The sequence below is a fragment of the Panicum hallii genome, chromosome 3, assembly GCF_002211085.1.
Source record: "Panicum hallii strain FIL2 chromosome 3, PHallii_v3.1, whole genome shotgun sequence".
NCBI lineage: Eukaryota > Viridiplantae > Streptophyta > Magnoliopsida > Poales > Poaceae > Panicum > Panicum hallii.
The window spans coordinates 3,843,444-3,869,608 of NC_038044.1; the positions used below are offsets into that span (position 1 = coordinate 3,843,444).

The 26,165-nt window shown below is 44.0% G+C and overlaps 4 protein-coding genes and 1 pseudogene across 5 annotated transcripts; all 5 read right to left on the minus strand.

The window, feature by feature from the left end:
- Positions 1 to 873: 873 nt before the first annotated feature.
- On the minus strand, positions 874 to 4,067 carry LOC112884524 (annotated as a pseudogene).
- Positions 4,068 to 4,581: 514 nt separating this feature from the next.
- On the minus strand, positions 4,582 to 8,577 carry LOC112886888 (protein ENHANCED DOWNY MILDEW 2-like). The gene is made up of 8 exons (XM_025952908.1): positions 8,501 to 8,577; positions 8,232 to 8,387; positions 7,874 to 7,920; positions 6,799 to 6,898; positions 6,596 to 6,709; positions 6,094 to 6,341; positions 5,888 to 6,004; positions 4,582 to 5,799 (listed from the first exon to the last, which is right to left on the minus strand). Exons 2-8 carry the CDS (start codon positions 8,325 to 8,327, stop codon positions 5,556 to 5,558), a joined length of 966 nt encoding a protein of 321 aa, XP_025808693.1. The 5' UTR covers positions 8,328 to 8,387; positions 8,501 to 8,577; the 3' UTR covers positions 4,582 to 5,555.
- Positions 8,578 to 9,200: 623 nt separating this feature from the next.
- LOC112884525 (jacalin-related lectin 34-like) lies at positions 9,201 to 15,090 on the minus strand. The gene is given in 15 exon segments (XM_025949928.1): positions 9,201 to 9,332; positions 9,429 to 9,626; positions 9,721 to 10,080; positions 10,188 to 10,391; positions 10,589 to 10,864; positions 10,980 to 11,186; positions 12,661 to 12,777; positions 12,779 to 12,886; positions 13,198 to 13,296; positions 13,418 to 13,756; positions 13,877 to 14,074; positions 14,184 to 14,406; positions 14,549 to 14,604; positions 14,715 to 14,915; positions 15,079 to 15,090. Coding segments are annotated over 15 exon segments (2,730 nt in total).
- A 666-nt stretch (positions 15,091 to 15,756) lies between these two features.
- On the minus strand, positions 15,757 to 19,597 carry LOC112886633 (protein ENHANCED DOWNY MILDEW 2-like). Of its 2 annotated transcripts, none has more exons than XM_025952588.1 (8): positions 19,171 to 19,597; positions 17,934 to 18,151; positions 17,452 to 17,498; positions 17,199 to 17,310; positions 16,987 to 17,100; positions 16,568 to 16,815; positions 16,370 to 16,462; positions 15,757 to 16,254 (listed from the first exon to the last, which is right to left on the minus strand). In XM_025952588.1, exons 1-8 carry the CDS (start codon positions 19,214 to 19,216, stop codon positions 16,005 to 16,007), a joined length of 1,128 nt encoding a protein of 375 aa, XP_025808373.1. In that variant the 5' UTR covers positions 19,217 to 19,597; the 3' UTR covers positions 15,757 to 16,004. The 2 variants fall into 2 exon arrangements, with proteins under 2 accessions (XP_025808373.1, XP_025808374.1); XM_025952589.1 differs by lacking the exon at positions 19,171 to 19,597 and adding an exon at positions 18,337 to 18,599.
- A 67-nt stretch (positions 19,598 to 19,664) lies between these two features.
- LOC112886082 (la-related protein 6B-like) lies at positions 19,665 to 24,713 on the minus strand. The gene is made up of 10 exons (XM_025951860.1): positions 24,121 to 24,713; positions 23,450 to 23,531; positions 22,888 to 22,982; positions 22,686 to 22,757; positions 22,524 to 22,603; positions 22,347 to 22,443; positions 21,351 to 21,398; positions 21,195 to 21,263; positions 20,771 to 20,911; positions 19,665 to 20,235 (listed from the first exon to the last, which is right to left on the minus strand). The coding sequence occupies exons 1-10, from the start codon at positions 24,553 to 24,555 to the stop codon at positions 19,861 to 19,863; spliced, it is 1,494 nt and encodes a 497-aa protein (XP_025807645.1). The 5' UTR covers positions 24,556 to 24,713; the 3' UTR covers positions 19,665 to 19,860.
- Positions 24,714 to 26,165: the final 1,452 nt, after the last annotated feature.

Sequence of the window (26,165 nt, forward strand, 5' to 3'; positions counted from 1 at the left end):
TTTTCAAGCAACAAGCTGATAATGTTTCATGGAAACCAGAGCAAGTGCCAGGCACACTGAACTTCTATATACAGTGTGCTCCACCAGGCATACTCTGAGACACAGCAGGATATTATATGGAAATGCTCCAACCGGCAACGACAAATTCTAGGTACTAGCTCTTGAAATGTTCATTACAGCAGTATGCTGCATTTGGAAGCAGCCAAATGGTGGAAATTCTTATGGTAAGGTGCCAAGCTCTCGGCATGGAAGTCAAAGCTTAACACTTATATGGACTCGCCCTCTGTCAGAACCATTTGCCTGGAGCATCTGAGGGTCGAGCATCAATGGCAATTTCTAAAGGGTAATACAGTTATAGGGCACCATTTTTCCATACATCAGAAGGAAAAAAAACATATCATCAATGATAATTTACTGAATACTATCAATCTTTTTTTTTGAAAGAGTAATACTATCAATCGCCAAGCTGATTTTAATCCAAAAAAAGAAATACTATAAACAATTCAGTAATAACTCTCCATATGCTAGCAGTTTTCCAATTCATGGTTAACCTGCATCTAATAAGAGAGCAGTCGGTTCCAGGTAAATCCAACATCATACTTTAATCTCCAAAATTCTCCGGATGCGGTATATGTCATATGCAACCTACAGCATCATTCTGTACTGCAGGGGCTGGCTATCATGTCACATCAACAGGAACACATGTTCATCCACCATCATTATAGATGGGGCTGGTTCGACTCGGATAGGCTATCGGCTTTCTATAAGTTGGGTTTTCTGATATCAAACAAACCCAAGCTACCAATGTCTTTGCACATTGCAAAGGATCTGTCACTGTTGGTATTATCTACGAGGGGCGGATAGGCTGGATGGTCAGTCATCGAGCCAACCACATGAGCCTGGGTATGGATCAGTATACAAGGAACTTGGCGCAAATGAGTCCATAGGATTGGAGCGGAACCACTGATTCTGGATGGTTGCAGGTTGCGGCAGAGTCTGAGATGGTTCAGATGATGGGTGGCCAAGTAGCTCTTGTTCGACCAATATATCTTGTTCCTTTGGTGTACTTTCTGGATCTTTGGGTGCAAAAATTGTTTTGGCCTCAGGAAAGATGATAAGTTTCCTCCTGGGAATCCCTAACTCTTTTATGATCTCATGCTTCCTGCAAAGGATCCAACATAATCAAGTCACTCGTGGCCTCAGAATTTGATCACGAAGAATGCCATCCCACGCCCTTTGAATAATGTAGCCATTGGGGCCCTCCTTCGCTGCAAAGGGGATAACACTGGGAAAACAAGGACAAACAAGGAAAAGAAATACCAGTTTAATCAATAGGTATTAACAAGAAGGGAACAGGGCAGAGGATTACAGAGGCCTCTTTAATTCTCCAGTATAAGGGAAAACCTGGGCAAACACTTTCGGTGATATGTTGTTGGGCAGAGCCTGCATACTGCAAACTGCATATTCTTATCATCCTTACTCTCTTCTCCATGACACACAATACATTTATGCACATGACAAAAAAATTTCAGTCCAGCAGCAACATGCTGTTCGAAAAGGGAGGCCCGGACTTTGCTATCAGGGTGTCGCAGTTTGGAAATACACTTACGGTGGTAAAAATGCCATAGGCATAGTCCTTACATTTGAATACCTGAAAAGAAATGCAGAAGTTAACAATGAATTACATCTGTTCAGATGAGAATGTACAGAATAAAATTTGTCAAACATTTGGATTATATGCCCGTAGAAAAGGGAATCTTGATATACTTGTTGATTCTTTCTTTCTACAAGAAATTGAGCTGTCCGTTTTTACACACTGTTTCAGACTTTCAGGAATACCATGTGTTATTTATTCATCTTTTACAGAAAATATAAATTCAAAAGCCATTTAACATAATCAAACATAGATGTTAAGCCTACCTCAGCTCCTGATGATAAGTCTGAAGACCATAATAATCCACAAGCAGAACACTGATGTTGCTTATACTTGCAGTTCTTGCATATAAAGTCTTTCTTATCAATTATCATCTGAGTTATCAATGAAAAGAATGAAGCACTTCGCACATAGAAAAGCAAGCATGAGTTTAAAGGGTCAGTAACTCAATTAAGAGGTACCTTTGCTTGTTCACTAGTAAGCCCAAGGGATGGGCACTTGGAACCCTCACCATGTTCTTCAGTTAGGTGGAAAGACCTCATACATCCACCATCACAGCTGAAATAAAACCAAGGAAAGAAGTGATAAGCATTGAAATAAGATTTAAGACAAAACATCGCTGCAGAAATCTCTTTATCTTAGTAAAAGACAAAAAAGATACAATAAATACGACTGAAGGGAATATTTTTATAAGCATGTAATGCATTAAAAGTGCAAGACTTCACAAACAATTTAATGCATCATCTGTGGCACATTCCAAAATGAGATTTTATAAATTGTCATTTACATCTATCTGTAATCACTGGATGGGAAATAGGACAGGACAGCTGGGAGGATGTGGCAAACTCATGTTTTAGTGTTTGAACTCAGCTTTAATATAGATACAAGATATGGTTTGTTGTTGGAAACAATGATTAGCTCATATAAAGGAGAGGAAGCCAAACCACTGAAACTTTAGTATCAGAATACCTACCAAGTTACAAAGCCACCATCGTCACAAATTGCCACCAAGATATCCTTTTTTTTTCCAACTCAGACACTTGGCTCTTGTGTCAGATTCATAGAGGTATGTATTTGGCGTGTCCACAAAAAACTTGTTGAGTTGGATACCCGCATCCGTGTCCATGTAACACCGGCGCCATGTGCCTCTCCTGACAGCTTCGACTCATGAAAATTCTGAGATGGCAACCAGTGTTGGCTAGGTAGGATAACAACTCGAAGAACAGAATTTGGGAGTTTTGGGGGAGTGCGTGACCACATATGGCCCTTTCATTTACACCTTTGTTTGGGATGACGCCTTGTTCAGTTCAATCAAGCACGTCCAAATTATGCCCCATGTCTGTCGCTGGACAATGCTCTCTTGCATGGTTTTTGGATGGGCACCAAACAAAAATCATGGTAATAGGAGCAGTGGTTCAAAGAGAAATTTTAGTTTAAAAGTGGTGTTATGTGCAGGTTTGCCACATAAACCTTGTGCAGACTGCAATCTACTTTAAAAAATATATTTTTAAAACATCATTCAAGATATTTTTTTTATCATTATGTGGTAGTGGAAATTGAATATTATCTTATAAAAAGAAGCATTCACAGCCAGTAAATTCCGGTCTTTAGTATCTACGATTATCTTTACCAAACAGACGAGACATGACAGTCAAAAAACTATTTATTTAGCAACTATTCTGGAGACTTTCAAGTCAACTTAGAACAAGGCGAAAAGCTCATTGTGTCCATAGAGGTAGGGACCACAAACCACATAATGAACCACCCCCAGTAAACATAATAACCAAACATGTGAGGAAATAGCTTAGCTTTTCCCATTTGTAGCATCTTGCAGATATTTACCAAACAGTAAGGGAACGTGGAGCGACAAGCCCACAACAGGTACTCCATAATTTTTCATGGGTCAGGGGGGGAAAATAAAATCATAACCTAAACATGAAGAAACACGACTGTGCTTTATGTTAATCATCGCATAGTGATAAACTTTTTTTCTTTCCTAATCTAGTATGGCTATTAAAAATTCCTCTGTTTTAGATGTTACACCTAAGCCACAACAAGAGAGATAAGTTTGCTACACAACATAGTATGTCCAAGTGTCACGACGAATTCTAAGGAGAATCCATTTCTCCAGATTGACTACCTGAATTGTGCTAATAATACCCAGCTGAGAAAGCAAAACTACCTAATCAGTACAGCACCATGCTTCAGTTCTATTAACATGAACCGGAACCTTTCGCTCCAACATAACCGAATTTCCCAATTAATAAACAGAAGAAACAAAAAAAAAATACAAGGTTGTGAGCTCATGTACATCTTGAGGTTCTGCCTTGCGTTTCTTCTTGCTCTTCCGCTTGATGTCACGAGCTTTTCTTGGTGTCCGGAGCACATGGCCTGAGTTCTCTACTCCATCCATGGCCTGCCTCCCCTCACAATTCATTTATCAGGCAGGCAGGTTTGCTGCCAAAAACATGAACCCGTTCCCAGTAAGAGCTACTGATGGACCGATCAGACCCCCAGGTTGTTTCTCCTCTATCTTCGAAGTACCCTGGTCAAAGACAAAAAATTTCTGCTCAACGAATAGGAATCACCAGAGCCAACCACCGCTGGCTGCACTGTACTTGCGTTGCTGGGGGGGGGGGGGGTACAGCTAAACCCACAATTCTAAGTTTTGGAAAACAAAAGTGCACCCGCACATGGATCCCCAAAACCTACGGAATCAACTGAGATCGATCGGCGGCGGCGGTCCTAACTCCTAATCGAATCGAACCCCAACCATGCTGAAGAATTACGGCACCAAAAGATGGGGAAAAACGATTGTTCGCAGCAAAGATCAACTCGAGCTGGATGAATGTAGTACAGCTGTTCCGGACGGAGGAGATAGCCGATTGGATTTTTTGGCCTGTTTGGGAAATGGAAAAAGGGCGTAGGATTCGAGTCCTTATGATGATCGGGTAGTCAAAAATCCAGAAATTTTTACAAACACAAATCACTCTCTTTTCGGAACACAAAGACATCCTTACAAACGGAAATGGATGAATATATTCATCCAACACGCCTTCAAAGAAAGTGCATCAAACTAGTTCGTCACATCAGGCAGGGGACACCGGGTTGCCTCATCACTGTTGAAAACGAAAGGCGAACACTTTCTCAGAGCCTATTACTGAAAATCGCGGAAAGGTTATAATTTGGGTTTCTTCAGGTAGTCTTTCATCCATCGCAACTGCAAGTTTGCAACACGATTCCTTCAAGGCACCTCCTGTTTTCCAACCAAGGCAACAACAATCCCTCCATACGCTTCCTGTTCTCCGCCACTTCAGCAACCGCATTTTTTCTTTGCTAATGTGGGAACTTGTTTCTCCATCACCATTTTGTCGCACATTTACCAGATTGATAAGCCAGAGCTGCAGTAGTCCAGGATAATAGGAAACCCCAAATTTCTAGGAAGCCAACCAGATACCAAATCAGTCATAGACTGAGGGCTAGCTCTCCAGCCTAAGGCTTGGATCACACAACAGCCAGCGAAACTTGTCACTGAGCATTGATAAAGGAAATGATCACACAGCACACAGTGTCCATCGCCAGGTAGACAGGTTGTATCTTGGAAGGCTTGCGAAATAAAGATCTTGGTCTTGCCATCATACGAGCATTTATAAAGGTAAATCTCTGAAAACCTCCGATACTAGTCATAACCAGGCTCTATAGCTTCTGGCACATATAACTGAGCATTATGGCAATTTAGTTGCACAAGATGTCACCCTAAATTTCCAAACTAATCTAACAGGCCAGTCCAACCTGCCCACCACCCTGTACTGTCGGTCTGTCTACCTCCGCAGGCCAACAGAAAGAACATGTAGTATTACTGTTGGGTTATTAACAAGGGAGGGTGAATGGTGCCGGATGGTCAGTCACCAAGCCAACCACAAGTTCCTGGATGTGGATGCGTAAACAAGGATACTGGTGCAAACGAGTTGATAGGACTAGAACAGGAGCACTGGTTCTGATCTCTTGCAACTGGCGGAGGAGATTGAGGTGATTCAGGTGAGGCGTTGTCGAGCTGTTCTTCTTCCTCGGGTATATCTTCTTCATCCGGAAAGATGATGTGATTCCTTTCGGGAGTTCCAAACTTTTTTATGATCTCATGCTTCCTGCAAAAGATTTGAACAAATGCAATAAATCTGGAGTGGTAACTGAGGAGAACAGCCAACCAGGAGCAAGGTGCGTGAATTAACACACGTGCAGTAGATCAAAATTCGATCACGAGCAATGACACGTCCATCTGGTGCCTCCAACTCATCCCACGCCCTTTGCATGTAGCCATTGGGACCTTCCTTTGTTTTAAAGGGGATGTCACTGCCAAAAATATATAAACTGTCAGCAAAAGAAAATCATGCTTCATCAATAGAACATAACAAGAAAGGGACAGTAGTATGAAGGAAAACCTTGGCAAGCATTTCTGGTGGTATGTAGTTGGGCAGCGTCTGCATACTGCAAACTGCATGTTCCTATCGTTCTTGTTCTCTTCTCCCTTGCACTCAATACATTCATGAATAGGGCAAGTGAATTTTTGTCTGGCTGCAACTTGGTCCCCAAAAAGTGATGCCTCGAGTCTGTTATCCGGGTAGAGCAATTTAGCAACACACTTAGGGTGGTAAAAGCGCCCACAATCATCAACCTCACATTGGAACACCTGCCGAGTCAAGCAGAAAGGCAAATAATTCAATATATTCAACTGAGAACATGCAGGTAACAGAATTTCTTGAACATTTTGAGCATATATGCATTCTGGTGCATACTGGGATACCTTTGCATTCCTATACCAAAAGAAAAGGTTCCTTTCTTTTTTTACCTAATCTCTAAGAAAATACTATTTTCGATTTCTTCAAATCTTTCAAAATAGATTAAGTTCAAACTCTTGACAAAACAGGATTCTACCATGCCTACCTCAGCTTCAGATGACAAGTCAGAAGATCCCAGCTTTCCACAAGCAAAACATTGATGTTGCTTATACTTGCAGTTCTTGCATATAAAATCTTTATCATCATCAGCAAGTATCATCTGAATTATCAACGGAAAACATCACTATGTCAGTTTTAGACATACAAAAGCAAATGCAAACTTAAAGAAATAGGCAACTAGATACATACTTCTGCCCGTTCTTTGGTTAGCCCAAGCACTAATCTGCACCTAGATCCTTCACTGTTCTCATCAGTTAGGTGGAAAGACCTCCCACATCCACCATCGCAGCTAAAAAACATCAAGGTAAGAAGAGATGTTCACATGAAACATGGGATAAGGATTGAACCCTTGTGTTGCTTCAGAAATTTTGTAACATCAATGCAGTTGAGTTGATAATGTTTAGAAGTTTATGTCGCATTACATTATAAACTATTTATTGTGCATTGTTTAGGTGTATCAGTAATTTAAGGAAACCGGACAGCTGGTTGAAATGCAGTGATGTGTCACGCTGTAAGGGTTTATCCCTAGCCTGCCCCAACTTGCTTGGGACTAAAAGGTTTGCAAGGGGAAAAAAGGAAACTGCAATGCTGATTCAGCATTGATTGAACACAGCAGAATATAGAAAAAATTATATGATTTGTTCTCAGAAATAAATTATTCACCTAACTACATGCATCACATCGAAGACATGTGAGTGTGAATCAGTAGGTTTAGATTGTGCCTGAACAAATGCCTGGACAATGCTAGTACAAAAATCAGAAGTAAACTTTTTGTTTGATGGTCACCCTCTTTCTTTGTACAACACAAAAGGAGATTGTTTGTTTGTTTGGTGAGTCAAACTCTATCATTCTAAATGCTGCTTGAAGCATATGGCGAGATTGAAAATTTTGGTCTGAAGAAGGGCTATCTAGCATTCTTGCCTACTGATAGAGTATGGTGCACATACACTTCAAGGTTCAAACTTAATCATTTTAAAGTAGGTTTTGTGATACAAAAACGGAAACACTAGACTCATATTTTAAAATACTTTCCTACAGTCATAATTTTTTCATGAAGAAAGTACCACAAGAGAAACTAGTGGTTCAAGTTTAGTTTTTGAAGACTACTTGAAGTGAAATTGCACCTTATATCTTGAAACCGAGTATTCAATAGAAGAAAGTCGATAATAGAGTTGGTCAAAATTTTCAAATTATGGACGATCCTTAGCGAAACATAGTAAATTATCATAACTGCGGATAAAGGATAAAAGCAATATAAACTTACCAAGTTACATTACCACCATTGTCACATATTGCACAAAGATCATCTCCCTGCACAAAGAGCAGACTCACCTTAACTTTGTGAAACTTAACAAGGTACACCAGAAGAAAATGTACATATAAAATGGTTAACCAATTCTTTTTCTTAAGCCAGTGCCGATGTAATATGGCAATTAGAAATCCTGCACGTGTGCTTCCGCTATGAACTAGTATTCTGCACCGTAAAGTCCACTAATCATATAGAAACACGTAGAGACTCTCATGTAAGGCCACAGCTAAAGCTGCTATTTTTGGCATATGTCAACGTGAACGAGCAAACTGACAAACTAGTAATTAACTAGGCAAAGTGCTAGCTCGCTTACATCAAGCCGCGGCTTGGGCTTGCTGCTCTCTTGGTCGGTGCCACCGCCTCTCCCCGGCCTCCTAAGGTCGCTCCGCGAGCTACCTACTGGAGCCATGGTCTCCGCTCCCCCACGAGAATCAGGCGGGCAGGCTGCTTGCGCGCAGATGGTTTATCCCTGAAGGAGGGGCGGACATCGGGTCAGATCCCAATACAAGTGGCATACATTAGGGGTTTGGATGCTCGATTTCGCACAGCAGGAAGGGAAGGGGATGGAATGCGCGGGCGTACCTGCTCATCGCCGGTGAAGCTCCCGACGAAGAAGTGGCCAAGGGCGGTGCCACTCGCGCTGTAGTGGCCGGCTGGCCGCTATCGAGAGAGAGGCAGTAGCAAATAGGCTGTGTTTCGTCGCCGGTATCGAACAGGCCCACGGCCCAAAGCGCTTTCTGCTCCTGCGGGCCGTGGGCACAGCCAAAGCAGGAGCAGAAGGCCCAGTTTGGCCCAACGCGCGAGAAAGGTGGGTAACTATGGCCCAATATCTCAAATTAATCTCAACCAGCAAAGGTGGGTGAGTGAAACCGGGAAGAATTTAGTTTCAAATTGTGTGCGTGTGTTCGGGGCACACAAGTTAACAAAATGGACTTTTCCGGAATGAAAATGTTTGAACACCACCACAATCCCATAGAAATCTTACTCCACACCATAGGTGACAAAAAAAAAGCACTCTGAATACACAAAAGCACTCACAAACACTGACCACATGCTGATGATGCATGATCATCTTATTACGACTGAAACACTGGAAACCTGAACTCGCAGAGGATGGAATTCCTGATTTTAGTTTAGGCGCCTTTCCGAGCACTGCTCAGACTGACTAGTTTGGGATGGAACCACCCACGTAAACGCCGATTGCACCAAGAAGGTTGTCAGTGACTCCAAAGAAGCCCACAACGCTAGCATTCTTAGGGAGGGGAATGCTGAAAGGCATGTCCTACTCCTTTCCATGCGGTCCATACACCCGTAAGTTGGTTTCAATCTTCTGCGACGCCACAGCTGGTGATCCAACATAAGTACCAGTTGTTCCAGAGAAATGCTTCACATACTCTGTTGGCTCAAGCTGGATCTGCAGGAAAAAAAATTAGTTTTGCCTGAAGATTAGTACTATACACCTCTGTATAATCAACAAGGTAGAGCAAACACTGCATGCAGAGTTACTCACCGAGGTAAGACTCCCACCGCTGCCACCGTATGGGCCTACAGTGTGCTTCTTACCAGCTCGATCAGTATAGGAAAAGCCAAATGAATCAATGATGTCGCCAGCTCGAATCATCACACCATCGAGGCGCTTAGGTGGCTCTGCAACATCAAACTCCATCCCTTCACCCGAACCCCACATCACAATCTTGATAGGAAAAGTCTGCAAATTAAGCAGCAATTTAGAGAAATAAAGTTATGCGCATAATGGTAAGGTAACAAAGGTACGTAGTACTGATGATGAGCAAAAGGCACACCTGTTCATCGGTGATGGTTTGTGATTCTGGGGAAGCAGTGGCTTCGTCCTTTGAGGTTTCTCCATCTTTGTCACTAGACGTTTCTTCAGTTGCGTCAGTGAAGGGGGATCTGGAGTAGCCTATGTAAACACCAACGGCATCAGGAAGCCTCCCTGCACGCCCGAAGAATCCCACGATGCTAAAATCCTCTGGTAACGGGATGCTGAATGGGTAGTCGTTGTGCGCTTTCCCGTATGGCCCATACGTTCTGATGTTCGTTTCAATCTCTAGCGACGCCACGAATGACATTCCTCCGGAGGTAGAAGAGCGACCAATTGTTCCGGAAAGTTTCTTCACATACTCCGCTGGTGCAAACTCGATCTGCACGAGAGAAAAAAAAACTTAGCCACACCATTGGCCAAAAGCTTTGTATAAGTCAGAACAACACACTGTAGATTCATTGCAAGCCTGGACAGTTAGCTCAGTACCGTTGTAAGTTGCCCACCGGTACCTCCAAATGGACCTACACCGTGCTTCTGGCCTTCTTCATCAGCGTAGGAGAATCCGATCGAATCGACAGAGTTGCCAGCACGAACAGTCATGCTTTCAAGGCGCTTGGGTGGCTCCGTGACATCAAACTCTGTCCCTCCGTGACCGTCCCCACCCCATGCTCCAATCTTGATGGGAACAGCCTGCAGATCAGAGGCAAAGCAACATGGTTAAAAGGTAAAGAGAAAGGTGATTGAGGGGAGCTAGCATATATGTATGTATAGGAAATGAGGTAAGTTTCTGCACCTCGGCAACCATGAAGATTGATTGGTTCATCTGGGGAATAATCGTCCAGGTAACTTCCGGTTTCTTGTGCTGTGCTTGTGTTAGTTGCTTTCACGTAGACGCCAATGGCGTCAAGATGATCGCCCCCTGCACGGCCGAAGAACCCCACAATGCTGGTGTTCTCTGGCACAGGGATGCTGAAGGGAACTTCCTTCTCCGGCATGGGGACGCCGAAACCTGGCAGAGATGGAAACAGGTCCGTCCCTTCGTCGTACAGCTCATATGCTTTCAGGTTCGTTTCAATCCTGAGGTATGTCACAACACATGCTCCTTGTGTGAGACCGACGGATCCAGAGAATTCCTTCACATACTCCGTTGGTTCAAACTGGATCTGCACGGGGAAGAAAAAAAGGAAAAGAACAATAAAACTGAACATTGATCGAAAGCACCCACAAAGTAAGACAATAATAATGCACCTAGTTTAGAGTTCGTTGGATCACACTAACCGTAATAAGCTTCCCAGCGTTACCGCCAGCCGGGCCAACAGTGTGCTTCAGGCCTGCCAGATCAACATAGCTGAAGCCAAATGAACTGACGAATGCGCCGACCCGAGCCGTGACACTCTCGAGACGCTTAGGTTCCTTTGTGATGCCAAATGGATCCCCTCTGCTCCCACCCCATGGTCCAACCTTGATGGGAAGGGTCTCTGCAGTCTGCAAATTTAATTTGAGAGGTTCTGAATTGCAACATCATTTTAACTTTTAAGGTGACCGAACAATGCAATTCAGATTCAGTGTTCAAAGAATACCCACACGGGCACTAGAACTGGCTGGGAAAATGAGCAATGCAGCATGTACCTCTCCATCCATGATGGGTGTACGTGGACGCAGGGAAGAAGAGTGAGTGGCTTCTGTCTACTTGGTTTCTCGGCGTGTTGTGTCCATGCAAAACAATAATGGAAGGAAGCAGGACCGAGGATGCAGGTGGTATTCAATAGTGTTTTTTGTCATCTAATTAATTATGATGGCATGTCGCTCTGGTTCATTTATCCTCCTAAATTATTTACGTGGAATGCCATTCTAATTTATTTTATCAATTTTTTAGGTTGATCCAATAACTTAAAATATATATAACTTGCATCCCTAAGCAGAACCTGGTAGCTAGTTAGGAAAACGTCCCCGTATAATTATAATGGATTTTCACTAGATTATTACTCTCATAGTAGTCTCAAGTAGTATACCAAGAACAAAGTTAGTTTGTTAGCCAATACTATCTTAATTATTAAATATATAACATCATGGACTTTTTTCATTCATTTGACTACTCATTGTTCTGCAAATATTTATGCAAATAGATAAAATATGCAAGTTAAACCTGTAAATTCAAAACCTCTCAAATATTTAAGTGCAGACAGTGAAGCTTGCATGTGCAATGCTAGTAGCTAGTACTACAATGAGATGATGAGCAGGACGATACAAAAACACTACTGCCGTCGAGTCCATCTCCAGATTATATTTATCTGTCTTAGCAGTGATGCTTTTTTAATTTCCTGTTAGTTGGCTTGTATGCATGGCCAAACAGTTAACGCTACAACGAGACGCGCGCGCGGCGATGAAAGGACGCTGGTGCTACAGTGAGAGATGACCGTTCACACCATGTCCGGTCGTCTTCGTAGCGAAGCGAAGCCACCGCGACAGGACAGCAGGGCAGGCCGGCAGCGGAAGCTCAACGGACGGGCGGCGAGCGACCCCGCCGGCCGGTCATCGTCGACTCCGGCACGTGGCTGTCCCTTCGGCGGCGCACGAGCAGGAGGGATCACCTCCGACGCCGGAGTTCCCTCGCTCGTCCTGCTATCAGCTCGCCTCGAGCCGGCAGCTCCACCTTAGCTTGTGCAGAGCAAAAGCTTCCATCACGGGATGCCCAGAGGACGAGCACGGTGATCCTTGGCCGCCGCCGCGGTGATTCGTGCTTGCTTGCTCAGCTCACTGCGTCCTCCAACGAACGAATCAATTCCTTCTTTCTTCGTTTCTTACACTATTCTCCCTGGGTTGAGGAATGAATTTGCAAGTTTGCCCCCCTTTTTGGCCTACGAACTTTTGGCCTGTCACTCAACAGCATGTAACACGAAGGTTACAAAGGTGTCATTTCCGAGCGCCGCTCGGACTAGTTTGAGATGAAACGGCTCACGTAAACGCCAATCGCATCAAGATGGCTGTCAGCACTTCCAAAGAAGCCCACAACGCTGGCGGTCTCAGGGAGGGGAACGCTGAAAAGCTTGTTCTGATCTTTCCCATACGGCCCGTACCACCCGTAAGTTGGTTTCAATCGTTAGGGACGCCACAACCGGTGATCCGACATAGGTACCAGTTGTTCCAGAGAAATGCTTCACATACTCTGATGGTTCAAGCTGGATCTGCAGGAAAAAGTTTTTTGCGTGTAGGTTAGTTCACCTTCTTTACAATTTTTAACAAGGTGGAGCAAACATAACAGATACCATCTCTGTTGCAACAAATTAAAGATGCCAAAAATACGGTAGCCAAGAGACATACTGCTTCCAAACAAAGTTTACTCACTGTGGTAAGACTCCCACCTCTCCCGCCATAAGGACCTATAGTGTGCTTCTGACTAGCTTCGTCAGCGTAAGAAAAGCCAAATGCATCGATGATGTCGCCAGATCGAATCATCACACCGTCGAGGCGTCTAGGTGGCTCTGTGGCATCAAACTCCGTCGGGCTCGGGCCTCCACCCCAAGATTCCAAACTTCTCTCCCAAGAACGAAGATTTCTTCGACGAACCCCACGTCCCAATCTTGATGGGAAAGGTCTGCAGATTATAGAAGCAACATTTTTGTTTTTTGCAAATAGAAAGTTGTATGAGGTACGAACAGTGAATCTCATGCCCTAACAAGGTAGGTACTGACGAGCAATTAAGGGGCATGAGATACCTGTCCAGTGATGATGGTGAGTGGTGGTTGGGAAGTAGTAGCGGTTGTGTTCTTTGAGGTTTCTTCATCTTTGTAACCTGAGGTTTCTTCAGTTGCATGATGAGCGATGGGGAAGTTGGGGGATTTGTAAGCTATGTAAACACCAATGGCGTCAAGAAGATTCCCTGCGCGTCCGAACCCCACGACGCTGACGTTCTCCGGCAACGGGATGCTGAACTGATCGTCGCTGATGTTTGTTCTAATCTGTAGCGACGCCACAAGCATCCTTGCTTCAGAGCCAAAAGCCTGACCAATTGTTCCGGAAAGTCTCCGCACATACTCCACCGGTGCAAGCTTTATCTGCATGTAGGGAGAGAAAAAAAAATCCTTAGCCACATTACTGCATGCACCTTTGTATAAGGCAGAACAATTACATGCTCCTACTAGATTGATTGCAAGTCTAGATAGTTAGTTTGGTACCGTTGCAAGTTGCCCGCCGGTACCGCCAAATGGGCCTACAGTGTGCTTGTGGCCTGTTTCATCAACGTAGGAAAATCCAACTGAATCAACAGAGTCGCCAGCGCGAATGGTCATGCTTTCAAGGCGCATGGGTGGCTCTGTGACATCAAACTCCGTCCCTCCACCCCCACCCGATGCTCCAATCTTGACCGCAGCACCCTGCAAAGTAGAGGTGTAGGCAGGGTATGAGGTTTAGGTTAAAGGAACACAAGAGCAAATAGGTGGACGAGTACGATCATGGACAAGACAAGCAAGGTAGGAAATGAGCTAAGAATGAACTTTCCTGTGTTGTGTCTGTGTCGAGGGAACTTGATGACTTCACATAAACGCCAATGGCATTGAGATTGTCCCCTTGACGGCCAAAGAATCCCACGATGCTAGTGTTCTCCGGCAGAGGGACGCTAAAAGGAAATTCAGTCACTACACTAGTATTCGCTTGGGCGTTCAGCCCTGTGTCATGTATCTCGTATGTTTCTAAGTTTGTTCGAATCCTGAGATACGTCACAACAAATGTTCCTTTGGTGTCACCAATTCATCCGGCGAATTCCGTCACATACTCCGTTGGTGCAAACTCGATCTGCACGGGGGGAAAAGAAGAGAAAAGAAAAGGAAAACTTTGATTGGTTAGTATACCTCTGACGAGATAGAACAAGCATGGCAGCTTGCTTGCAAGGTTCCATTGCTGATGCCTAGAAAAACATAACGTGGAGAGCAGGATGAACATTGAGAAAAAAAACAATTCGCAACGCCCACAAAGACAATCCTTACAGAATTCATTTAGAGTTCATCGATCAATTACCGTAGTAAGTTTCCCACGGCCGTCACCGTCAACTGGGCCAACTGTGTGCTTCTGGCCTATGGCATCAACATAGGTGAAACCAAATGAATTGATGACCCTGCCAAACTGAATCGTCACGCTTTCGAGACGCTCGAATGGCTTTGTGATGTCAAATGGACTCCCTTTGCTCCTACCCCATGGTCCAACCTTGATAGGAGGGGTCTGCAAATTTGAGAGATTTTAATCTGAGTGAGAAAATTTTACAGTGACCAAACAATATTTCAATAGGAGCTGCATATTGCCAGTGTTCAAAGTACATTGGATACACATAGTGAGTACTACTACGGCCACTATAGAACTACTGGGAAATGAGCAATGCATGTACCTTTCCAACCATGATGGGTGGTGTCAGGGCATAAGTGGCTTTTCTACTTGGTTTCTTGTGTGTTGTCTGTGCGGAAGAATGGAAGGACGCAGCACCTATTTATACAGGTGGTAGCAGCAGGGAAGAAGTGGTCGCAGGGAAAAAAAATAGTAGCATGTCGATTCTCTAGAAGAGGTACACTTTTTCTTCTTTTTTTGCTGCCATACATGATGTTCGACCACCTAATGGCAGCAAAAAAACCACCGAAGGTAAGCTTCACTACCAGTTCCTGTAACCAACCGGTTACAGAGGCTAGGGTGCATATATGATTAAAATAATTTCTGTATGCTATGGTCTATTATTTGTCAGATTATCTACGATAAATTTTATCAATTTGTTGGAGGAAAGAAAAATCCATTTTACTACCTCACCAATCTATTTTGTCCGTTTTACTCCCCTAACAAAATTTAGGGTCGATTTACTTTCTCAAACTACTTACGCTCGAGGTGAAATATTAGCCAAGCGACTGAATATATAAAAGAGAGCCTGCAGAGCAGATGACAGTAGAACCTCTACCGACAGAGCATAACGACAGAGCAAGATGTAAGTCGTCTCAGGTTGCTGACAGTAGAACATCTATCTTTGGTGACAAAGAACCTCGACTAAGCCATTGATTTCAGAGCGAGCAGGAGACGGGAGTGAAACAGGAGATGATGGTACATGCTATGTTGCACTGGGCTTGAACTGCCTCCCTGCTAACCACCGGTTATGTGCAACATGCTAAAAATGAAACCAAATGATTCCAATGACGACAAAAGATTTCAGGTTTTGTCGCATGTAACCAACACAAACTGTCAATCTACATGCATTTTGCAGAGGACGACCTGTAAACATCTGGTTTCTGCCGTCTACTGTCTACAAGATACAGAGAGGTTGTTGGAGTATGATCAGTCATCGAGCCAACCGCAAGAGCCTGGATATGGTTGCGTGAACAAGGAGCTTGGAGCGAACGAGAGGGGACTGGAACAGGAGCACTGGTTCTGGTTGCTTGCAGCTGGTGGAGGTGCCTTAGTTTGCTCGGAAGAGGGCTGATGGTTGCGCACCTCAATTTCCTCAGGCATATCTTGTTCATTGGCTTCAGGAAAGATGATATGGTTCCTCTCGGGTGTTCGGAGTTTCCTTACGATCTTATGCTTCCTACAAAAGATTTTTGCAGAATTCAGTTACTCTAGTGGGGAAAATAGGGATAACAGGCAAGCAAAGAGAGAGCTGAGCATATATATGAGTAACAAATGTAAGAAAATTAACATACATGCAGAATATTAAAATTCGGTCAGGAAGAATGTCGTCCCATGCCCTTTGCAGCGAACCATTGGGACCTTTCCTCGATTTGAAAATGATCTCACTGCAAAAACAGCAAGAACAAAATGTCATGAGAAAAGGTCCCATTTTCAGATAGAACATAAAGGAATAGAGTATATGGACATCTCCATCATCAAGGAAAACAAACCTTGGCAAGCACTTCCGGTGGTATACAGTTGGGCAGCGTCTGCAGACTGCAAACTGCATGCTCCTATCATTCTTATTCTCTACACCCTTGCACACGATACATTCATGCACAGGACAAGTGAATTTCTCTCTGGCAGCAGCAACTTCGACCTCAAAAGGTGTGGCCTCTTCGCTATTTGGGTATAGCAGTTGAGCAATACATTTAGGGTGGTAAAAGTGCGCACAATCATCGTGCGAACATTGGAATACCTGACAAGCAATTCAGGAAAGTAGCAAAGAATAAGATCCAGGGAAGGGAATTTTTTTCTTTCTTTTTTTACCTTCTGTTTCATCTCTTCAGAAGTAAATCAAGTTCAAAGGTTTCAAGAAAACATGATAAACTTATATGGACATCGATTTGAAATAAAATTGCTCTCTTACCTCAGGTTGTGATGATGTGTCATCAGAAGATCCCAACAATCCACAAGCGAAACACTGATGTTGCTTGTACTGGCAGTTCTTGCATATAAAACCTTCCTCCGTGTTGACAATCATCTGAATTGTCAATAAGAAACATGAAGCGCTGTGTCAATTGTAGACATATACAAAGTAATAGTGAACTTAAACAACCTGGCAACTAAAACAGGAGATACCTTTGCCTGTTCTAAAGTTAGCCCAAGTTTTTCTCTGCAATCTGCATGTTCCTCATCACTGTCGTCCCCCCGGTCAACTAGGTGGAAAGACCTTTGACAACCACCATCGCAGCTAAAATTTGTAAAGGAGAAAACATATTAGTATTAAGCATGGAACTATGATTTCATTCACAAATCGCTGCAGAATATATTTTTTTTATCCTAGTAAAGGAGAGGAAGTGGATCAGAGAAACTTTATAATGAATACACTCACCAAGCTACAGAACCACCATCGTCACAAATCGCACAAACATCATATTCCTACAAGAAGAGCACATTGATGTTAATTAACCTTTTTCAAATTGGATAACCACACAGAGCAGAAAACGGACATAAGAATGATAAAGTATTGTCTTAAAGAAGACAATATAAAAAGAAAATCTGAAAACCAATTTAAAAGGCACATAGTCTAGGCGTGCTTTAGCATGTGTAGTCAGTAAACTGACTAAGTTTTAGTCGGGATTAATAAAAAGAACAATTGAGTAAATCGTACATCACAACTCCTCTTTGGGCCACCTCTTCTGCGATAAATCAAAAACTGGGTGCCATGCAAGTATTTAGGAACAAGGAGGTGATGCAAAGAGGAGTTTCTCTGGAGGTTTGGATAAAAATCCTGGCGCATATATAGCACAACACATATACAAAATTAAGAATTTGAGTAAAACTTAAAGCACTGACAATCTTGAGGTCCATTACCTCGATTGGGTCACTGTCCGCTTCTGCCTTGAGCCTGTTTTTCCTTTGCTTGATTTCACGAATCTTCTTCATCCTCTGGGCCTCCCCTGCAGTCACCTTTCTCCGAGCCATTGTCTCCTCCAAGATTGGAGCACTCGGGGTTTGGTTGCCGAGAACAGAACCACCGATTCCCTGGTTGGAACTTTGCACATGCTCTGCCCTAGCTTGATCGGGATTCCCTGTACAAAGGCAAGAATGTTCAGCTGTTGATCAGTTCGAACGGGGCCACACATCACCGAAATCAATGGCGGCGCGCCGCATCAAGAGACACAAAGAAAGGCTAATCGAGCCGGGACAGGACGACGGATCGACAGGTTTGAGAAAGAATACACTACGAATCAGCATGGAAAACCGCCATCCGTACCGGCGAACGAAGGAACTAATCAAATCCAGGTAGGCCCGATCTGGACGCCGATTTGGACGGCGGCGGCGGCGAAGACGGCAATCCAAGGGGTGCGGCTGGTGCGGTTTGGAGGACGTCAGGGAAGGAGGCAGCGCGACCGTATATATGAAGCATCTCAACAGGACGAGGCGGCGGCGGGATCGGAGAAATACTCCGTATTGGTATGGTGCCGAAACGGACAGGAGCCCGCTCCGGATTCCGACTCGGTGGGTGCAAATTCGAATAGCATCTACTATTCAGGTGCGTGCGGATCCGGATATCAAACTCAAGTGCGTCGTAAGACATGTAAACGGATACTAAAATACACTTTTACATACTATTACCATGGTATCCGTGCGTTGCTATAGATAATATAAATTTTATCTAGATCTATATAAGACCACCAACTTTATACTCTTTCACTCTGTGTATAAGCCGTGCAGTGACCGCGTGAGACATTGATTGTCCGGATTTCAATTGGGATTCCGATTGATTTATCCGGCTTTCGATCATCCGATCTGGATTTTAATTGACGGACCAAGAAATCAGTATTGCTATAGGTAATATAAATTTTATCCGGATATACATGAGACCAACTTTATGCTCTTTCACTGCATGTACAAACCGTGCCATGACCGTGTAAGCATTGATTGTCTAGTTCCGATTGTGATTCCGATTGATCTGTCCAGCTTCCGACCAGGATTCCGATTAACAAATTAAGAAATTATTGATTGCTTTAGAAATAGTAGAGATAGAGATAATAAAATATTTCCATTGAGAAATTTAACAATTTTCTACGGAAAAGCTGCAACATACCTAAGCATTCTAGACATGTTGAGTAATCTGTCCTTGGCTTCTTCATCCAACCGGACAGAAAAAGCCATCATCCACTAGAGTTCACGATGCTTAGGCCCTACGGTGACCACTCTGCGGTCCTCTTCTGCCAGTGCACAGCACAAGCTCCTCACAAAACCTGTTTCCGAAGTCGATTACAGAAAACCTTTTGCGACCTCGCCGCCGCAAATCTCCTAGAGGCCGGCTACGGCCAAGAGCTTTGATTGGGAAAAGAATTCTAGCGAAACAAAATTTCTCAAAACTATTTTCTGATCTTCTCTCGATGCCTCTTCAAGCACCCCCGAGCATAACCATTTTGCTGCCCATGCCCAGCGCAAACTATTCAAGAGACCTCACCGGTTATATCTTTTTCGAGCATTCTTTACTTTTTGCTCCCCTATGTGAACTCTTGCACAACGCGACCCCCCCCCCCCCCCACAACCCCACACACACCAAATACACACAGAAACAAAAACAAAAAAAAAAACAGAACCATAGAGTGGTAGAATCTTGTTTGGACGTACATAACACCCGACTCTCCGTACATAACAAGCTGTCCAAACACTAGCGCACGCATCCATCTGGAAACAAGTCTTTTGACACAGAAATCCACCCACCATAAGGTACACAAACAAGAGCAGCAATAAGAAAGCCTCTCGCTCACCACCAACATTAAGGCTCGCCAACAGCACACAGACCTGGTAGCACAGCTTGCAGCTTCCCTCTGCCCATGGTGAAACCCCGCGTACCATCAGGCATGCGGGGGCCCGGAGGAAGCTTGCTGGCCCCGATCGGCAGCTGCTGGTGCTGCTCGGGCTTGTTTATCAGGTTGTGTGGCGGAGTTCCAACCGGGTGGGCGCCACCGCGGTTGCCGCCGTGGTGGTTGTTGCCGTGGTGATTGTAGTGCGGCTGGTAGTTCTGGTAGTGCTGGTTGTTGTACTGGTGGTGATTGTTGTACTGGTGGTTGCCACGCCCACGCCCCCTGCCACCTCGACCGCGTCCTCTGCCACGTTTTGGAACTTCCTTCTCATTGAAGGTCTCGTCAAACTATACATTCAAAATGTCAGGCGAAGTTATTGTCTCTTGTATTGTAAGGATAATGCATACACATACATGAATTGAGTGGATCAGAGAGACAATGTCCGCTAAAATTGCACAATATGCTATCAAGCACAAGTTTTTATGAAAGAAATTAAGGTATCCTCAATATTGGAACATCATTCACCCGGAAAAAAACTATCATAACTACATCCCAGGGAACTTTAGACAGGCAAGTGGAATCTAATCCACCGAGCAGTTTGATCCACAAAGAAAACCCATGGGCAAAAATCACAAGCAGCAAAGATTGCTTAAATTCAGCAAAGGTTGCTCATAACTGTATGTATTGTTATTAACTAAAGCTAAATAGCTCAAAAATTACCACAGGGATATCTGGCTTGTGATTCCCCTAGTTCGCATCTACTGGACACAAGAGCTACACTGTATTCACTATACAAATAAATTTGGGCTAAGATCCTTTTTGCCCTAATACTGTTTTCGGGTTCAGAAAAAAAAAGAGAGTATCATAACAATATGATCTTACCAAGTGCTCTGGCAACACATCTAACAGTTGAGAGGATTCTTCAGACTGCTTGTCATTTGATTGGTTCGAAATGGAGACATCTTCCTCGCCATTTCCATTAGTTTCATATGCTTCCTTTTTTCCTTTGCCTGCCCCCTTTGCCTGAATCCAAGAAAGTCGTGTAGATTAAGTGTATAAGAAGTGGAACAGAAATTTCAAACTTCTCAATATCTGAACAGCAATCTAGGATGCAGATATGGATTTCATCTAGGGTATAAAATCATAACAGGTTACAAATGGCAAGAAAGGTCCCAATGGAACACAGACAGTAAAGCAGGTCCATCATCAAGACAACAAATAGTCACTGTTGTAGCCTGTGAGATGCACCAAATGAGAAATGCAAGGAGCACAACTATCAAAAGAAACTGCTGAAGTAACTGGTTACCGAGCAAGTATTCAGCAAGCGGACTCTAAGTCCATTTCTCCAGTTTTCCTCATTACTAAGCGCCACAATCTGCATGAAACCAACCAAATGTTAGAACTAGGTGTGCACTGCAAAGATACTGCTTGCAAGCAATCTACATCATGCACTGATACATACTGCCTTCTCCGCATCCTCAGGTGTCTCATACTCCACGAAAGCATGCAGCTGTTTTCAAGGGAAAGTTTATTAGTTCATTAGTAAACAATGAACAAGAGCTAATGCAAATGAACATGCATGCAGCAAAACTATTCTAAAAAACATGAGAACAATCACTGAGCTATATGAATAGCAAAAAAAAGAAAAAAAGAATTCCCTCCTGTTCCAGGGCCATACCACCATGGGCATAGATAAAAAGAGAAAGAATTTCTTCCTGTTTCCCCATCCCAGTGGCAGCTAGAACACTAAACTCTTCATGTCAAAGTGAAACTTCTCAAGTCCATGTGATGTCTTACGAATTACAAACACAAATACTGAACTTCATACGGAAGCCTAAAACTTCCAGTTGTAAGTATCAATATTAATTCGTAGTAGAATCATAAATGCACTGAAGAAAGAAAAACTGATGTAGAGCAGTGGGAGCAACTAGCATAGGACCTGGGAGGAAACAAAAAGTGTGTGTGTGGGGGGGGGGGGGGGTTGTGTCACAAGTAGATGACAGTGTAGGTGGGGATTGAATAACAGGTTCATATTTGTAGTCAATGACAAAATATTTCCTTCAGTAAACATAGTAATAGAAGTTCTAATTGAGAAGAGATTATGATCTTAATCTGTCAAACAAGATGCACCGCAGATGCACATGATTTGTTTGGCTCATAATAATGTTAGTCATCATTAGCCAACCCAACAAGAGAAAAATGTTTCTTGTAGTTTCCAAATTTAATTATGAAAGATTCATAATATAAATATACCTGGAATTATAAGATTTGAACAGTATTTTCTATCAAAACTTTATCCGAGGCTTTAAATGCGTAAAGCTACGCTTATACAGTATGCTTTGCATGTTCTTTTGCACAGCTGCTGGACACTAGCAATAAGATAGTCAAGGAAGGTTTTCCCCATATGTAAGATAACTAGTATACACATATAGTACTTAAGCAGTGAAATTGCAGTTACCTTGTTACTAAAAAGCATATCTAGCTTGGCAGATCTATTAGTTGCAGGACCAGAGCCATTTGGAGTCTGAGGATAGCAAGTGCGGATTGAAATCACACTGGAACATGACAAAACTATTAGTTTTACAATGATTCTGGGAAGGGAAAAGAAGGTGCTGGCATGTTGCAATGACCATACCTGCCAACAGCTGAAAATATCTTCTTAAGATTCTGGTAGGAAGGATCACCAGGAAGATTTTCTGCAACAACAATTCGGGACTACAGGAGAAGAAACCAATGAATCAGTTGCAATCTCCAATTTATAAAATAAAATATACAGTACAGAGAAATCCATTAATACCTTGAGCTCCTGCAAATCAGATTCAGTAAATGGCTCTTGACGTTTGACCCTTTTTCCATCACCACTTACAACCTGCAACATGAATTACGTAAGCAAATATACATGTGATTTGCTACAAAATCAGTAGGTATTAAGTGCCTAGTTGAAATCAAAAGATCAGGAACGATGGCTTCACAGGACAGTTAGGTATGGAGAAACTTACAAGTTTTGATGAGGCTCGGAGAGCTGCAGCAAGCATGGAGTTATTACGCACAGAAGCTTTTACTTTCTTGAAGCCAGCAATAACTGATATTGGCACTGCAATTAACAAGGAATTTTTTTATGGAACAATTTACAAGAAAATTAGTAATTGGAAAACATAAAATACAATTTCTCTGCCTGACTGCTAAGAGATCATAGATATTATCACAATCACAAAAATACCATGCATGATTTTTTTCCTTTATCTTGGGAAATAATAGAAGCTATAGAAAAAGAAGCAAAGTTAAATGGAACGTAAGTCTACGTAGCCATACAATGATAACCAAGCAAGATAGGGTAAGCTAGAGATGAAATGCCCAACACAAGCTGCCAACAAAAAGGGAAAACTTATAAAAAATATGGAAAGGCATTAATTAAGGTAATTTAGCTAAAAAGTGTTTGCCCCATTTTTTTTAGAAAAAAGTAAACTAATGGCACTAACACCAATAAGAATGTGTAGATTCCACCATCCAAATATGAAATTTACTTTTAAAATCTAGCTAAAATACAAATATAAAACTCACCATATCCCTCAGGATCTTTGGTGATGAATCTCATCAAATGTTCTGTGGTAGCCAGGTTTATATCACTAAAATAGTACTCCACCTACAAAATTGCAATACAGAAATTGCACCTGGAGTTAATAAAACATACAAGTAAAAGCAAACAGAAAAGAAGGAAAATGTTGTCCCAAAACAAGTAAAGAGCAATATCATTGCTCCATGTCCTGAACTTGATCCTCTTTAGCACTACAAATAGTTTTACAATCTAGCTGATACTATCTGAGGAAAAATACTGATACAATTATAATCCAAATAAATCACTTGCAGGCTAGACTAACATGAATTTCAGAATGCTCAGTTCAATAGCCAAATGCATGATTTCAGATTCTCACATAACTTGGGCAAATGGCAATACCAAGCACCTCAGCACCGTGATATCTTGGTTGCTAATGTTTGCCTCTGGATAAAGTTGGGAGTATTGACCAAATACATCTATAAAATTTCTAGCTTGCTCAAATTAGCATAAAACCGTATTGGTGATCCTAAACAGGGAACCATACTAGCACTTGGACTAAGTCTTGACCCAAAGACGAATTTAGTCAACATAATGCCAGCCTATGTTTTCAAATTGACGAAACACGAGTAATATTTGCGTCTGATCTGAACATATCTACCGGGAAAACAACACCCACCTGCTTGGTGATCTTGTGAACCACTTCATCCTCAAGCCCGTCCACCACCGGCTCCGCCTGCGCCGCGGGCGGGATCAGCTCCACATCCGGCTCTGGCTTCGGCAACTGCTGCTCCTTGGTGGTAAATCCGCCGCGTCCCCCCACCGGCGCGAAGTACTCGAACGGCCGCGGCGGGGGCGCCGCGAAGAAGGCCGCGCGCGGCGGCGGGGGCGGCGCGGCGAACACTCGGATCACCTGCGGCGGTGGCGGTGGCACCACGACCGCGGCCGCCGCCGCCGCCGGCGACGGCGGCCCCCGTGGCACGAACTCCGGCGCCTGCGCGTTGAGGCGGCTGGACGAGCCGCTCCTCGTCAGACCCCCCGGCCGCTCGGCCGCCGAGTCGGCGGCGAACAAGCCGGCGGCGATCTGGTCGGCGGCCCCCACCATATACGGCATCGGGGGTTAGGGTTCGCGAGCAGTGGCACGGCCGGAGCGGCACCCGATAGCGACCGCTTGCTGCTGCTAGCTCTCGTTGTAGGCGCGCGCGTGGAAGCTCCCTAGCAGCAGCGGCGGCGGGCGGGAGGTACAGGGGGGTAGTGGCGGAGAAGGGAGTTCTCAAAGGGTGGGGTTCCGGCGAGGTCGGATTTTTATAGCGCTGACCCTGGCGGGCTTCGCCCGGCGGAGACGCGGCGGCGACTCGGCGTGGCGGCGGCGGGTGCGCCCGGTGTACCGTGAGGTGGGCCATCTGCCGTCCGATACGCCTTGAGATACGTGTCGGTGGTACTGGTGTTTGAGTGTGGTCTACGGAAGGGATCGTGTGAAACGCTGAGAGAGGAGCGGTTTGCCGGCTGTGTCACTGGAGCGTGGGGCCAGGACGGTGTTCCAGTTTTAGGTTCCTCGTTTGGACCCTTGGCGGTTCAAGTGGGTTGGGTCAATCCGTTATCGAGGTGTTTGGTTCGATTGGTTCGATAACAAGGTGGATTGCATTTATCCCCTGAGATAAATATTCCCCTTAGATACGAGCAGACCACTCTGACCTACTTTAACGCCGTCCCGGCTCCGTCTCTTGGGCGGCCGGTGAGAGTGAGCTGGGGGCAGCCGGCAGGAGCGAGACGAGCGGACGCAGCCTGCCGAGCAGAGCGGCGGCACATGGCAAAGCAGCAGCGCCATGGCCCGCTGCGGCTGGCAACACGTGGGGCGCGCGACGGGGCCTGTGGGAGCTTGCGGCGCGCGCGGTAGGCAGCGGTGGTGGCGGCCAGTGGGAGCTCGCAACCGGCAGCGGCGGTTCGCGACGCAGCTGGTGGGCGCGAGCCCGGGCGGCAAGGGCGGCGAGGAACCCGCGCGGCTACTCGAGGCAAGCTCAGGAGGATGGATCTTAGGCGGCTCTAGCAAGAGGATGACACAGAGGATGTTCGAGGAAAGCGAGCATGTGAAAAAATACAAATAAAAATAAAAGAGGATAGGTAGGCCCTACGAATGGCTGTTGCCAATGGTGTGAAATCGGCATCCATACTATCCCTCCAAATCCCTCTAACCAAACAAAAATTGGGTTGGACATATTCCTCTAACCAAACACAACACTATATGGGTTGGACCCAACCAAAAAATAGGGATGGACCTAACCCATCCCAAACATACGCTTAGGATTTATATGATGGAAAACGGTACCAGCTGCCACGGTTACACAATTGTTCTTGAAAAATGTTTATGTAAATGCCATCAAATCTATCCAGAACAGTGACCAAATTCACCATCAATTAGCTTAAGATAAAAAAAATTCTACCTATTAAAGATTATAATGGATAGTTTTCTTCAAGTTCGCATGACACTATCTATGCATGACAAGAGTCCTAACATCGGTGCGCATTTAGAATCTTAACCAACCTTAGGAACAGCTAATAATAAATATATATCTCAATTTTTGTTAATCATGGTATGAAGTGAGCTCTCATTTTCTCTTGTAAAAAACAACGTTAATTAATATTATTAGGCAATCTTATTTTAGTGCTCTCATACAATTGCTAAGATGACATATTTTTTTACACATTCTTCCTATGCTAATACTT